This window comes from Jatropha curcas, chromosome 10 (genome assembly GCF_041381405.1).
Source record: "Jatropha curcas cultivar XTBG-Jc1 chromosome 10, XTBG_Jcur_1.0, whole genome shotgun sequence".
NCBI classification, from domain to species: Eukaryota; Viridiplantae; Streptophyta; class Magnoliopsida; order Malpighiales; family Euphorbiaceae; genus Jatropha; species Jatropha curcas.
Window position 1 is genome coordinate 3,825,567 of NC_143160.1, and position 16,242 is coordinate 3,841,808.

At 38.5% G+C, this 16,242-nt stretch overlaps 2 protein-coding genes and 1 long non-coding RNA gene across 4 annotated transcripts in view; 2 read left to right on the forward strand and 1 right to left on the reverse strand.

Moving 5' to 3' along the window:
* Window positions 1-6,926: 6,926 nt before the first annotated feature.
* LOC105650556 (ATP/DNA binding protein) lies at window positions 6,927-13,181 on the forward strand. The gene is made up of 3 exons (XM_089715407.1): window positions 6,927-7,378; window positions 7,707-7,917; window positions 8,147-13,181. Exons 1-3 carry the CDS (start codon window positions 7,220-7,222, stop codon window positions 12,907-12,909), a joined length of 5,133 nt encoding a protein of 1,710 aa, XP_089571533.1. The 5' UTR covers window positions 6,927-7,219; the 3' UTR covers window positions 12,910-13,181.
* Window positions 13,182-13,352: 171 nt separating this feature from the next.
* Window positions 13,353-14,590, reverse strand: LOC149492942 (uncharacterized). Of its 2 annotated transcripts, none has more exons than XR_016318471.1 (3): window positions 14,307-14,590; window positions 13,945-14,207; window positions 13,353-13,654 (listed from the first exon to the last, which is right to left on the reverse strand). It is a non-coding gene; the product is annotated as an uncharacterized LOC149492942 (long non-coding RNA). The 2 variants fall into 2 exon arrangements; XR_016318472.1 differs by lacking the exon at window positions 13,353-13,654 and adding an exon at window positions 13,674-13,833.
* A 459-nt stretch (window positions 14,591-15,049) lies between these two features.
* Window positions 15,050-16,242, forward strand: part of LOC149492943 (uncharacterized) — a 6,132-nt gene continuing 4,939 nt past the window's right edge. Inside the window, exons 1-3 of the mRNA XM_089726999.1 lie at window positions 15,050-15,393; window positions 15,725-15,935; window positions 16,165-16,242. The exon at window positions 16,165-16,242 is cut by the window's right edge and continues 4,939 nt beyond it. Of these exons, the coding sequence (XP_089583125.1) occupies window positions 15,235-15,393; window positions 15,725-15,935; window positions 16,165-16,242 (448 nt within the window). The 5' untranslated portion in view covers window positions 15,050-15,234. The remainder of the gene's footprint in view (window positions 15,394-15,724; window positions 15,936-16,164) is intronic.

The window sequence follows — 16,242 nt, forward strand, 5'->3', positions numbered from 1 at the left end:
TATTTTCGACAAAGCTAATCCCTAGGGTTCGACCCTTCTCACCATATTTACAAGTTTTATTTTGTAGGAGAGCAGGTTAATTATTTTTGGCGGAGTCAACGCCCGTCAGATATTTACGGTAATTATTTAATTTTTACCGTGATTATTATTTCTGGTGGATTCGATCGTCAATATCCAATAAATAATTATTGGAGTATTTTTCCGCGGGCCCCACTCGGGATCAGTTAGAATCCCAACAACTGGTATCAGAGCCTTTGGTTGGTAAATTCTGTCAAAGTTACTATTCACGTAAATAGTGAATTTCGTGAATAGTGAAATTTTGTCAGATTCAGAATTTGACATGGCTAACGACGGGGCAATGATCAAATTGACGGATTCAAATTATTCAATGTGGAAATCCAGAATGAAGGACTACCTCAATTGCAAAGATCTGTATGATCCAATTGAAAGTGACAGTATAAAGCCGGAAGAAATGAAAGAAAGGCAGTGGGAGAAATTAAAAAAGCAGACATTGGGTACAATACGCCAATGGATAGATGCTAGCCTGTACAACCATGTGAGAAATGAAAAAGATCCCCAAGTTCTCTGGAAGAAATTAGAGAATATGTACGAGGCTACAAATGCTCAAGGAAAAGTCTTCATGATGCGTAAAGTCATGAACTTGAAGCTGTCAGAGGGACGATCAATTACAAAACACCTGAACGATTTTGAAGGACTCGTAACTGAGTTAGCAGTTAGCGGTATGTCCTTAGAAGACGAGATGCAAGCATGCCTACTGTTGGGATCTCTACCGGATAGCTGGGATAATCTTGTGGTGTCATTGAGTAACTCAGCTCCAAATGGTGTGGAAACGATGTCTATGGTAAAGAATAAACTACTTAATGAAGAACTACGAAGAAGAGATGTTGTCAGTACCAGTTCACAAGCCCTTGTCACAGAGAATAGGGGCCGGAGCAAGAGTAGAGGTCCAAGGCATGTAAAGTCAGGTGGTAGATCCAATCCAGAGAGATGAGAAAATGTTACCATTGCGGTAAAGAGGGTCATCTCAAAAGAAATTATCGTTTACTCAAACAGGATAATGCAGACCGAAGACAGGAGAATGACAAAAATACATCTGCTACAGTCTCAGGAGAAGATGGTGAGGTGACTTTAGTCACTCACGATGCAGATTGCTGTCATGTTGGAGATGCAGATACCGAGTGGATAGTAGACTCCGGTGCTTCATATCACTGTGTTCCAAAAAGGGAATACTTTTCCACTTATAAAGCAGGAGATTTTGGCACTATTAAAATGAGAAATAATAGTGTCTCACAAGTAGTGGGAATCAGTGATATCTGCATAAAGACAAGTGTCGGGTGCACATTAACACTTAAAAATGTGCAACATATTCCCGATCTTTGGTTGAACCTGTTGTCTGTGAGTGTACTGGACAAGGAAGGCTATCACCATCATACAGGTGGCGGTAATTGGAAACTCACCAAAGGGTCTTTGGTGGTGGCAAGAGGAAAATTATGTTGCTCGCTGTATAAGACAGATGCAATAACGTGTGCGGGTCAACTAAACACAGTTGCAGATGATGCTTCACCAAATTTGTGGCATAGGCGGCTGGCGCACGTTAGTGAGAAAGGGTTGAACATGTTGGCTAAGAAGTCCCTCATCCCATTAGCCAAAGGTAAAATAAACCCTTGTGATCATTGTTTATTTGGGAAGCAACATCGTGTTTCATTTTTGAAAAGCTCTAGAAGGAGAGACAACAAGTTGGAGTTGGTACACTCTGACGTATGTGGTCCCATGGAGGTAGAATCACTTGGAGGAAGTATGTATTTTCTTACCTTCATTGATGATTTCTCAAGAAAAACATGGATATATTTGTTGCGCACAAAAGACCAAGTATTCAAGCACTTTCAGCAATTCCATGCGATGGTGGAAAGGGAGACTGGAGTGGCATTGAAGTCTTTGCGCACGGATAATGGTGGTGAATATATCTTTAAGGAGTTTAGAGATTATTGTAGTCAGCACGGTATCAGGCATGAAAAGACAGTTCCTAGTACGCCTCAACACAACAGCATTGCTGAACGGATGAATCGCACCATTATTGAGAGAGTCAGATCCATGCTCAAAATGGCCAACTTACCTAAACCATTTTGGGGAGAAGCTGTCAATACTGCTGTTTACCTAATCAACCGACTACCTTCAGCACCATTGGATTTTGATATCCCGGAGAAGGTCTGGACAGGTAGAAATATTTCATACTCTCACCTGAGGGTATTTGGCTGCAAGGTATTTATGCATGTTCCAAAGGAGCAGAGATCAAAGCTTGACGACAAGTCAGTTCCTTGCACTTTTGTTGGTTATGAAGACGAAGAGTCTGGCTACAGGTTGTGGGACCCTGTGAAAAAGAAAGTTGTCCGGAGCCGAGACGTAGTATTCCATGAGAATGAGATCGTGACAGATACAACTTGTGAAGAATCCACAAGTGATGGTGTTATTGATATTACACCAGGAAGCATTCCTATAGATGATGCCACAGGAGGAGGAATGCCAGAATCAGAACAAGAAGAAGAAGAAGAGCCAGTCGTAGGGGATCAAGAGACAATTATAGATGATAACAGTGATGCAGAGGATGTTGAGCAGGGGGAGCCAGAGAACCCCATTACACCAGAAGAAGTTGAACCTCGGTTAAGAAGGTCAACTAAAGAACGCCAACCATCTACAAAGTACCCTAGTTCTGATTACATTTTAATTACTGATGAGGGGGAGCCAGAAAGCTTCCAAGATGTGCAATCTTGCAAAGACAAAGATTGTTGGACAAAGGCCATGCAAGAAGAGATGAATTCTTTGAAAAAGAATGACACGTATGAGCTGGTGAAACTTCCAAAAGGAAAGAGAACACTCAAGAACAAATGTGTGTACAAACTGAAGAAAGATGATGGCAACCTAGTGAGATACAAAGCTCGATTGGTCGTCAAAGGCTTTACTCAAAAGAAAGGTATTGACTTTGATGAGATTTTTTCACCAGTTGTGAAAATGAGTTCTATTCGAGTGGTGCTAAGTCTAGTAACCAGTTTGAATCTTGAGTTGGAGCAGCTTGATGTAAAGATCGCATTCTTGCATGGGGATCTAGAGGAAGAAATCTATATGGAACAACCAGAAGGTTTCAAGGTCAAGGGAAAAGAGAACATGGTTTGTCGCTTGAAGAAGAGCTTGTACGGGTTGAAACAAGCACCGCAACAATGGTATAAAAAGTTTGATTCTTTCATGGTGAATCAAGACTATAAAAGGACAGATGTAGATCCTTGTGTATATGTTCAGAAATTCCCTGATGGTAAATTTATCATCCTTCTCTTATATGTTAATGATATGCTAATCGTTGGACCAGATGCACATATGATTAGCAAGTTAAAAAGTGATTTGTCAAAAGCATTTGACATGAAGGATTTGGGATCGGCAAGCCGAATTTTCTCGGAATGGAGATTATCCAAGACAGAAAGTCCTGCAGGTTATGGGTATCGCAGGAAAAATATATTGAACGAGTTCTAGAGATGTTCAATATGAAAAATGCTAAACCAGTTAGCACTCCGCTTGCCGCTCACTTCAAGTTGAGTAAGAAAACCTACCCATCAACAGAGAAAGAAAAAGGAGTTATGTCAAATGTTCCATATTCTTCAGCGGTCGGAAGTTTGATGTACACAATGGTGTGCAAAAGACCAGATATCGCTCATGCAGTTGGCGTTGTGAGCCAATTTCTGTCAAATCCCCAGAAGACACATTGGGAAGCAGTGAAGTGGATCTTCAGATACCTGAGAGGAACTTCAAAGTTATCTTTAACTTTTGGAGGTGAAAAGTCTACACTTGTTGGTTACACAGATGCAGATATGGCCGGTGATCTTGATGAAAGAAAATCTACATCAGGATACCTATTTATATTCTCAGGGGGAGCTATTTCATGGCAGTCGAGATTACAAAAATGTGTTTCGTTATCAACGATTGAAGCAGAGTACGTTGCAGCAACGGAAGCAGGAAAGGAAATGCTTTTGTTAAAGCGATTCTTTCAAGAATTGGGTGTGCAACAGGAAGAATATATAGTTTATTGTGATAGTCAAAGTGCGTTAGACTTGAGCAAAGATATCATTGGATTAGATCTGCCATTGAAGAGAAGCAGTTTCAGTTGCGAAAGATCCACACAGACAGAAATACTGCAGATATATTGACAAAGGTCGTTCCGAAGGAGAAGTTCGAGCTATGTGTCAAAGCAACAGGGATGGAGAGTTCCACCATGTAGTCGGGAGGGGGAGAATTGTTGTGGGGTTCCTTCAATATGTGGGACCCACATACATTTGAAAAGAAAAAAAAAGAAAGAAGAGATTCAAACGTGTGGGACCCACACACGTTTGAATGAAGAAAAAAAAATAAAACACGTTTTTGTGGCGGTCAAAGAGGACGGTGCCAAACAAAAGAAAAAAAAATGGAAAGAAAGAAAAAAAGGAATAAGTGGACACGTGACCGGATTCTCCTTAAACGGATGTACAAAAACAAAACAAAAAAAAAAAAATAAAGATTATAATTTTAGGAAAGGGTTCCTAAAATTGGGAAAGAGAGAAAACAGTGAGGATTGTAATTTTTTGGAGTGTTTTTGTTTAAACACTTAGAGTACCACTATTTTTGTAATCTCTTTTTGTATCTACTATTTTTTAGTAGAAGAATTATTCGGAGTTTTTGTCCCGTGGACATAGCCCATAACAGTTGAAGGATGAACCACGTAAATCTCGGTGTTCTTATTTTTCATCTGACATTTACGATAATTATTTAATTTTTGCCGTGATTATTATTTCTGGTGAATTCGATCGTCAATATCCAATACATAATTATTGGAGTATTTTTCCGCAGGCCCTACTCGGGATTGGTTAGAATCCCAACACTAATAAAAAGGACAGACCATTAAACCGCCGCGAAATTATCTGCGCCCCGCCATTAATTCGACGATTCATTTATTTATTTTTTAAATCCATAGAAGGTCTTGGATTGGTCATGGGCTACCCATAAACCCGCTTAGTCCATCAAAAGTTTTTCTGTATAAATGAACTGGATTATGATTTATTTGTTTCTCTTAATAAATTATTCATACTGTTGTTTTTTTTTTAAAAAAATTTTCCAGCAGTTATCTTTAGAAAATTTAAAAACTGTATTCATAATAAATTCATATGATAAATATTACTATTTTAAATGTAAACATAAATTTACATTCTGAGTGTGTTGTATGGGTGTGCATTCACATATTAATATGAAGCGACGCCGTGATCCTGCTGGAGCCAAAATGACGAGAAGCTGATTGGTGAGCCCAACCCCAACAGAAGGAAAACAAAGCGAGCACTGCTGTGATATTCTATTTCCTAGAATCTTAGCTATTGGTTTCTCATTGTAAAAAAACCTTGCTTTTAATAAATAAATGAAATAGAAAAAAAAAAAAAAACGCAAAAAGGTGTAAAAGTCAAAGAAGTAGACCGTTTCCTAAGTCGGACATGAATCGGTACTTTTCTTCATTGTGAAGATGTTGCTTTTTGGTTTTAAAATTTGCAATGTCAGATTTGATGGAGTGAAGATCCTTTCCTTTCCTTGCCCTTTCTAAAGCATCCAATTGTGTTTTTGGTTGCTAAGTGCTAACTAGTCGTTGCTTAGGACAACAGCAACAAAAGTCATGTTTTTTTTTTTTTTTTTTCATTTATTTATTAAAAGCAAGGTTTTTAGCACTGGTCTAATTAGTATTCTAGTTCTTCTCCTTCAAGACAAAATAGCACTGGTCTTTTTTAGCTAGAAATAAAAACAGAAACACACAAATGAATTTAAGTTTTTTTTTTTAAAAGCTGCAACTCGTGATGTTGTATCGTAAAAAGTTTACCTCCTTAGCTGCATAGGAGTAATTTCGCAATGCAGGTTGTGCAAGACGAATCCTTTGCAAGAGCTGCTCCATTATTACACATACAAACAAATAATCATAATATAAAAACCACATCCTTAGTTGCTAATTAACTATTTTAAAGATCTCATTTAACCAAAACATAATTTAAATTACTGAAACAGAGGAGCCTTCACAACCCATTCTTTGCCTCGTAAGCCCCCACATTGTCTTCATCTTTGCTTTGTCAGTGACTGTAACTCCTCTCTAAACAAAAACAACAATTAGAACAGACATCAGCATCGAAGTACAGAACCACGTCGTTTACGAAACTATATTTGATACATTTTGATCAAAGTAGCTTACAAGGAAAAAAGAATTCTCCGCTAGATGAAAGTAAAAAATATTTTCCGGGAAAGTAAAATGAAAGAAAATAGCAATAGCATAGAGGAATCCAAGCTTTGTAACGAAATCTGGCGAAATGGCAATAGAGTAGTACTAATTGGGCTCGAGATTCGGCTGAAGCGATTCTGATGGGCTAACAAAGAGGAGAGACCGTTAACCCGCCGCGAAAATATCTGCGCCCCGCCATTAATTCGACGATTCATTTATTTATTTTTTCAATCCATTAGAAGGTCTTGGATTGGTCATGGGCTACCCATAAACCCGCTTAGTCCATCAAAAGTTTTTCTGTATAAATGAACTGGATTATGATTTATTTGTTTCTCTTAAAAAATTATTTTTCTTTTTCTTTTTCTTCTTGGTACTACTATGGGAAAATTATCTAATACTATTGTTTTTTTTTTAAAAATTTTTTCCAGAAGTTATCTTTAGAAATTATAAAAACTTTATTCATAAATTCATATGATAAATATTACTATTTTAAATGTAAACATAAATTTACATTCTGTGTGTGTTGTATGGATGTGCATTCACATATTAATATGAAGCGACGCAGTGATCTTGCTGGTGCCAAAATGAAGAGAAGCTGATTGGTGAGCCCAACAGAAGGAAAATAATGCCAGCACTGCTGTGATATTCTATTTCCTAGAATCTTAGCCATTGGTTTCTCATTGTAACTCCACCACCGCTGAACGCTTTTCTTTTTGGTGTTCGTCCAAAGGTTTATTTTTTTCTAATTAAGTCAATGTCTATTGGGTCAATCGCTTTTCTACTTTGTCTCCTTCCTTAGCAAGTTACCTTCTCCGCGAAGTAGTCTTCACTTGACTAGCTCACTAACACTAAACTACACTCTTCTGCAAACCACCATTTTATTTTCTTCTCTCTCGCTCTCTCAATCTCTGGTTTTGCTTAGTTCTGTTTGCAATGGCGACTCCTCGTGATCACATCGAGCATCTTAGGAAGACGTGGTTCTCCATCGGAGGACCAGAGAATCCACTGGCTACCATGCTTGACAAGGCTGTTAAATACCTCTCTGATGAACTCTATACTAAGGATGTCCACTATTTTATGGAACTCATACAGGTTTTTTACGCTTCTCCTCTTTCCTCTCTATCTATTTTCCTTAATATGACAAAATGCTAATGGATCTGTCCGTTTCACCTCTGTTATGTTGTTTGTTTTGCCTTTCCCCTGTTCTTGTTAGTATGTATTATGGAAGGATGCATTGGTTTTTGTTCTTTTTTGTTTTTGTTCGCGTTCTGATTTTTCAGCTGATTCAGACTTCGAAATTTTGATCGTTCATTATCATGTCAATATCGATTGAGTAGTGTGTTCTGTATAAATGAATTTGAAGTATAGAGTTCTGTTTAGATATTTTGCAAAAAGCGGTGAATTTACTTTTCCACCGCAGAATGCAGAGGACAATGAGTATCCGGAAAGGATAGATCCTTCGCTTGAGTTTGTCATAACATCGCGGGATATAACAGCCACGGGTGCTCCTGCAACATTACTGATATTCAATAATGAGAAAGGATTTTCTCCTAAAAATATAGAGTCTATTTGCAATGTTGGAAATTCCACTAAACAAGGCCACAGGAAACGCGGTTATATCGGGGAGAAAGGTACTTTTTCATTTATTTCTCTTTAAATTTTATAGATATGCTGTCCAATTCTGTCATATATGAGAATGAGAACCTGTCATGGAGATCATATTATTCATTGGCATTTCCAAGTTTCTCTCTAAACTTGCACATCTTTTTCTGCTCTCTTGTTGTCAGTTGGGCTTAAGAAATGCTATAAAGTATGTCTCCAAAGTTGAGATAACAAACTTTCTTTTTGGTTGATTTACAGGAATTGGGTTCAAGAGTGTGTTTCTTATCAGTGCTCAACCTCACATTTTCAGTAATGGCTATCAGATACGCTTCAATGAAAAGCCTTGTCCATACTGCAAACTTGGATACATAGTTCCTGAATGGGTTGAGGAGAACCCATCTCTCTCTGATATAAAACAAATTTATGGTTCTGGTCCCTCCATTCCTACTACAACAATAGTCTTGCCTTTGAAGGTTGACAAGATGAAAGCTGTGAAGCAGCAACTCTCAAACATTCATCCTGAAGTCCTGTTATTCCTTTCAAAGATAAAGCGCCTTTCTGTGAGAGAGGATAATGAGGATCCGCGGCTCAATACTATTAAAGCTATAGCTATTACAAAAGAGACCAATTTTGTGACAAGGAAGAATATTGATGCTGAATCCTACACGCTCTATCTGTCAGCAGAGGAAACTGGCGATGCCTCCAATGAAGAATGCAGCTACTATGTCTGGAAGCAGAAGTTTCCTGTCAGACAGGAAAATAAAGTTGATAGGAGAATGGAAGTGGAGGAGTGGGTGATCACTTTGGCTTTTCCTAATGGAGAGCGTCTGCATAGGGGAACAAGCTCACCTGGGGTTTATGCGTTTCTTCCTACAGAGATGGTTACGAACTTCCCATTCATAATTCAAGCTGATTTTCTTCTAGCATCATCAAGAGAAACAATACTTCTGGACAATATATGGAATGAAGGAATTCTTGACTGTGTGCCCTTTGCTTTCATTAATGCATTAAACTCGCTTGTCAAAACTACAGAAGACGCACCTGCTTCTAGTTTGCCCCCAATGTTTAAGTTCCTTCCAGTCAGCAGCTCTCCTTATCCAAGGTTGAATGCTGTCAGGGAGTCGATCAAAGCAAAACTGGCTGAAGAAAATATTGTTCCAAGTGAATCGTACACGGAGCAGAAGTTCTTTCATAAACCATGCGAAGTTCGTAGAATAATGCCTGAATTCTGGAATATTTTGAAGATGGCAAGGAATCAAGGAGTGAGCTTGCATAATCTTTCCTCCCATGGTTGGTATGTTCTGAATTCTTCGTTTGACCAACCAGAGTATGATGAAATACTGAATTTTCTAGGAGTAGGATCAGTGAACAATGAATGGTATGCTAAGTGTATCCAGGGCTCTAATCTCATAATGGGAGTCTCCGAGGAAACTTATTTGGAGATTCTTGCCTTCCTTGCTGACAATTGGCAGTCCAAGTTTCGCTACACTGAGGTTCTAAACATTCCAATTATAAAATATGAAGGTAAAGACGGGGGTGTATGTTTGTGCACTATTAATGAATCAGCAAAAAGTAGGTTGTTACTGTGCTTATCTGATGTGTTTGGTCAAGCATCACGGTTGATTGATTGGAACAGAGAATTCAGATGCGTGGCAAATTTGTTTTTTATGCCATTAAGTACACAAGAAGCCATCAGGGTATGTTCCAAACGGCAATTGGTGTGGGACTGGTTCATAAATCACGTGAATCTTAAAGCTTACAATGTATATCAGTATGCATCTGTACTCTGTAATCATGTTAGTGGTGACCGGAAGCTTGCCGTTGCCTATGCTCACTTTTTATATAGCTCATTCTCCTGCATGTATCTGTCGCAGACAGAGGTGGATTATTTGTGTGGTATTATGCCTCTTGTAGATAACTATGGGACTGTGACCAAAAGTTGGAGGGCGGTTCTTGTGCCAGCTAATGGAAGCACATGGGTGCAGTTGATTGGTTCAAATCCCTGGAGAACAGAGGGTTATATTGAGTTGGGAGAAGACTATTCATGCCCTGGATCTTACGTTGGTCAAAGAGCCACCGGGAACCAACTCATAGAGTTCCTGAAAGCTCATCTTGGTGCTGCTGATATTCCTTATATATCTCCACCCAATGCAGGAATTCCTACTGTGTCTTCACCACTAACCAAGCAGAACGCATTCTTGCTGTTGGATTGGATTCAAAACCTGAAATATAGCAGAAGTCGCATGCCAGAGAGGTTCTTAACTTGCATAAAGGATGGTAGCTGGCTGAGAATAACTATGAATGGCTGTTCTGGATATAAACCACCATCACAGTCTTTCCTGCTCAAGTCAAATAGCGGAAACTCAGACTGGGGAAATATCATGCAGAATGCAGCTGTCCTTGTTGACATTCCATTAATTGATCAGAACTTTTATGGTGAGAAAATTTTCTCATACAGGGAAGAGCTAAAAACAGTTGGAGTCATGTTTGATTATGAAGAAGCCTGTGAATTTGTTGCGAAACGTCTCATGTCTCTTGCAGCTTCATGGTCCTTAAGTAGAAGCAATGTGATCTCGATGCTGAATTTTATTAAATTTCTGAGGGAACGTTTTCTTTCTCCAGAGAAATTCATCCATAGTGTCAGGGAAGGAAGATGGCTACAAACATCCTGTGGTCAAAGATCTCCGGTTGGATCTGTCCTGTATGATCAGGAATGGGCAATTGCAAAGCAGCTAAGTGACATCCCCTTCATCGATCAACAGTATTATGGGGATGAAATTCTTCGTTTCAAAACAGAACTTCAGTTGCTTGGCGTCATAGTTGGCTTCAATGGAAATTACAAGCTGGTCATTGACTACCTGAAATCTCCTTTATGGTCAGCATGTCTAACTTCTGAAGCTTTGGTTTTGGCAATGGATTGCATGCGCCATTGTGGGCCTGTGGACAAACTTGTTAGCGCATGTAAAAATACAAATTGCTTGAAGACCAATCTTGGTTATAAGGCCCCGGGTGAATGTTTTTTGTTTGATCCTGAATGGGGTTGCCTTCTAGAGGTTTTTGGTGGTTTCCCATTGATTGATCATAGTTTCTATGGAAGCAGAATCAACTCTTACAAAACACAGTTGAAGCAACTGGGAGTAAAGGTAGAATTTGAGGGGGCTGTGCGAGTCTTTGTGTTAAAATTTAAGCAGCTGGGGTCAAAGTTTTCCATTCAGACGAACAATGTTCTTTCATTTCTATCGTGCTACAGAAAGCTAAAAGGTACTTATGAATTTCCTTCCGATCTGGAAAGTTGCATCCGTGAAGTGCAGTGGTTAAAAACCCGGCTTGGTGATTATCGATCTCCACAAGGATGCGTTCTGTATGGACCTGAGTGGGAGTCCATCTCTCCAATTACTCTCCTTCCCCATATTGATGACAGTGTCAATTGTTATGGAAAGGCCATTCATGAATATAAAGAGGAATTGAAGAGCATGGGCGTTATTGTTAAATTTAAAGATGGTTTGGAGCTTGTGGTTTCTGCTCTTCATTTTCCCCGGAATCCTAGCACCATAACTCCTTCAAATGTTTTTTCGTTGCTGGAATGCATTCAGATACTATTGCAACGGGGTGACCCCTTGCCAGAGGCTTTTCTGAAAAAAGCTTCTCAAAAATGGTTAAAGACCCATGCTGGTTACAGAACTCCAGACGAGTGCTGCTTGTTTGATTCGGAATGGGATTTATTTGTGAAGCGGACTGATGGTCCTTTCATTGATGAAGATTTTTATGGTTCCAACATCACATCATACAAAAGAGAGCTCAGCGCCATAGGAGTTGTCGTTGATGCAGAGAGGGCATGCTCATTGCTCGCCAGTTACTTGGGTTCCCATTCTGAATCGACCACCATAGTTCGAATATATCATTTCTTGAATAAATATAACTGGAAGCCAGGTACTGAAGCAGCTAGCAAGATATGGATTCCATGCAGAAGTAAAGTGGGAATATGGGCTGATCCACCAAACTGTGTTCTACATGATAAAGATGGTCTCTTTGGTGGTCCGTTGTTTGTTCTTGAGAAATACTATGAAAAGGGATTGCTTGATTTTTTTCCCAAGAGTTTTGGTGTTAAATACAGTCCTTCACTTGATGACTACTGCCAGCTTTGGAAGTCCTGGGAAAGAACAAGAAGTCAATTGACAAATGCTGAGTGTTGTGCATTCTGGAAGTGTGTTATGAAGCACGGCAGCTCAAAAATAGCAAAAGCTCTGCTTGATGACTTGGCAAAGCTGCCTGTTGTTTCATGCTCCGGTGAAATCTTCTTGTTCGACAAGCGTGACGTTTTTATAGCAGATGACCTTCAACTGAAGGATCTGTTTGAGAAGTTTTCAACCCAGCCAATATTTGTCTGGTATCCTCAGCCAAGCGTGGCTTCTTTACCCCGCAGCTCTTTGTTTGAAGTGTACAGAAGAACTGGGATCCGGACAATTTCTGAATCTGTACAGATGAAAGAACTCTCCTTAGAAAATGGCATGGAACTAAAGCAGGTGAATCCGAGTGGTATTTTTATTGGCAAAGAACTGGTTAGACTCATTCTTGGCTTCTTAGCAAATCCTTCTTTCGATATGGAAGCAATGAAGAGGCATGAAGCTGTGAAGTGCCTTCTTAATCTCACTGTCTTGGAGACTGAGGAGCCAATAAACGTGAGCTACAGTTTATCACTCTCCTCTGGTGTACCCGTGAATGTAAGAGCTAGCCAATTGGTACGGTGGGACAGAGAGAGTTGTAAATTTTTCACACGGACGATTGACTATGCTGGTGGACAGAAAAATCTCATTGAATATGCAACATATTTCTCAGAGGCAATAGCTGAGGGAGTTTTATGGGAGCATGAAGATCACGTATTTGCATTGGCCGAGCTGATTAAGTTGGCTTTCCTGCTAACTTTTGATGAAGAAGCAATTCAATTTTTGATGAAATCCAGGAATTTGCAAATTTTCATGGAGGACGAGGTATTCTTGTCTGATGCCTTCCCCTCTGTCTAGGCTATTATGGACCCTTATATTTCAGCTACTCTCTCTCTTTTGCTTTATTTTAGCACCAGCCTCTCTGCATGACTAAAATATTACTATGTTTGTGTATTTGTCATGTGAGATGGTGAATGCTATTGGTTTGGAGTATGTAAACCTTAGTGCTAGTTTTTCATTTGCTTTGCAGTGGTTTGATGTAATAACTAGTGTGTATTGTAATTTGTAAGAATGGATCATTTGAAATATTTCTCTCAAAGAAAGAACACTAAAATGTTACGACATTGAAATGGGCTACCACGATAAGATAAATATTTGGCAAGTTTCAAGCCCAAATGTAGAAACCCCAAGCCCAAAGATGTATGCCCCAGCCACAAAGTGTGTAAATACTTAGGGCATTTTAGAATACTTCCACTCAAAGATATTTTGTGAAAATATCTCACCTACTCTAGAATGCTCCATGTAATCTCCACCGTATATTTTTGTAAGCAAATCTTAGCCGTACGTTGAGGAGGTGAAAATGCCCATAAATACCACCCCTCCTCTCATTTGTAAAAAACCAGTAAGCAATCATTTCCTTAAGTTTTGTGAATATTTGCTTCTTATTAATATAATTATATTTGGTGTTTTGTATTAGTATTATTTTGGTTGTCTTTCCCGTTATTATTCTTGGTGTTATAAATTATTAATCAATCTTGGAGTTTATCACTACACTGATATCCAACGGATGGTATCGGAGCATTAATCCCAACAGAAACTGGTGCTGCAATAAATTAAAAGCTCAGGTCAGCATACAATGAAAGCGGTGATCTTGCTCTTTCTAATCAAAGATGAAATGAAGTTTCAATCATTCACTTATGCAGCCAAATACCAATATAAGCCATTGCTAATTAGTATTCTAGTTCTTCTCCTTCAAGACAAAATAGCACTGGTCTTTTTTAGCTAGAAATAAAAACAGAAACACACAAATGAATTTAAGTTTTTTTTTTTTTTTTTTTTTTTTTTTAAAAAAAAAAAGCTGCAACTCGTGATGTTGTATCGTAAAAAGTTTACCTCCTTAGCTGATAGGAGTAATTTCGCAATGAAGATTGTGCAAGACGAATCCTTTGCAAGAGCTGCTCCATTATTACACATACAAACAAATAATCATAATATAAAAACCACATCCTTAGTTGCTAATTAACTATTTTAAAGATCTCATTTAACCAAAACATAATTTAAATTACTGAAACAGAGGAGCCTTCACAACCCATTCTTTCCCTCGTAAGCCCCCACATTGTCTTCATCTTTGCTTTGTCAGTGACTGTAACTCCTCTCTAAACAAAAACAACAATTAGAACAGACATCAGCATCGAAGTACAGAACCACGTCGTTTACGAAACTATATTTGATACATTTTGATCAAAGTAGCTTACAAGGAAAAAAGAATTCTCCGCTAGATGAAAGTAAAAAATATTTTCCGGGAAAGTAAAATGAAAGCTATGTAACGAAATCTGGCGAAATGGCAATAGAGTAGTACTAATTGGGCTCGAGATTCGGCTGAAGCGATTCTGATGGGCTAACAAAGAGGAGAGACCGTTAACCCGCCGCGAAAATATCTGCGCCCCGCCATTAATTCGACGATTCATTTATTTATTTTTTCAATCCATTAGAAGGTCTTGGATTGGTCATGGGCTACCCATAAACCCGCTTAGTCCATCAAAAGTTTCTCTGTATAAATGAACTGGATTTTGATTTATTTGTTTCTCTTAATAAATTATTTTTCTTTTTCTTTTTCTTTTTGGTACTACTATGGGAAAATTATCTAATACTGTTGTTTTTTTTTTTTTTTTTTCCAGCTGTTATCTTTAGAAATTTTAAAAACTGTATTCATAAATTCATATGATAAATAGTACTATTTTAAATGTAAACATAAATTTACATTCTGTGTGTGTTGTATGGATGTGCATTCACATATTAATATGAAGCGACGCAGTGATCCTGCTGGAGCCAAAATGAAGAGAAGCTGATTGGCGAGCCCAACAGAAGGAAAATAATGCCAGCACTGCTGTGATATTCTATTTCCTAGAATCTTAGCCATTGGTTTCTCATTGTAACTCCACCACCGTTGAACGCTTTTCTTTTTGGTGTTCGCCTAAAGGTTTATTTTTCTCTAATTAAGTCAATGTCAATTGGGTCAATCGCTTTTCTACTTTGTCTCCTTCCTTAGCAAGTTACCTTCTCCGCGAAGCAGTCTTCACTTGACTAGCTCACTAACACTAAACTACACTCTTCTGCAAACCACCATTTTATTTTCTTCTCTCTCGCTCTCTCAATCTCTGGTTTTGCTTAGTTCTGTTTGCAATGGCGACTCCTCGTGATCACATCGAGCATCTTAGGAAGACGTGGTTCTCCATCGGAGGACCAGAGAATCCACTGGCTACCATGCTTGACAAGGCTGTTAAATACCTCTCTGATGAACTCTATACTAAGGATGTCCACTATTTTATGGAACTCATACAGGTTTTTTACGCTACTACTCTTTCCTCTCTATCTATTTTCCTAAATATGACACAATGCTAATGGATGTGACCGTTTCACCTCTGTTATGTTGTTTGTTTTGCCTTTCCCCCGTTTTTGTTGGCATGTACTATGGAAGGATGCATTGGTTTTTTTTTTTTCTTTTTCTTTTTGTTAGCGTTCTGATTTTTCAACTGATTCAGACTTCGAAATTTTGATCGTTCATTATTATGTCAATATCGATTGAGCAGTGTGTTCTGTATAAATGAATTTGAAGTATAGAGTTCCGTTTAGATATTTTGCAAAAAGCGTTGAATTAAATTTTCCTCCGCAGAATGCAGAGGACAATGAGTATCCGGAAAGGATAGATCCTTCGCTTGAGTTTGTCATAACATCGCGGGATATAACAGCCACGGGTGCTCCTGCAACATTACTGATATTCAATAATGAGAAAGGATTTTCTCCTAAAAATATAGAGTCTATTTGCAATGTTGGAAATTCCACTAAACAAGGCCACAGGAAACGCGGTTATATCGGGGAGAAAGGTACTTATTCATTTATTTCTCTTTAAATTTTATAGATATGCTGTCCAATTCTGTCATATATGAGAATGAGAACCTGTCATGGAGATCATATCATTTATTGGCATTTCCAAGTTTCTCTCTAAACTTGCACATCTTTTTCTGCTCTCTTGTTGTCAGTTGGGCTTAAGAAATGCTATAAAGTATGTCTCCAAAGTTGAGATAACAAACTTTCTTTTTGGTTGATCAACAGGAATTGGGTTCAAGAGTGTGTTTCTTATCAGTGCTCAACCTCACATTTTCAGTAATGGCTATCAGATACGCTTCAATG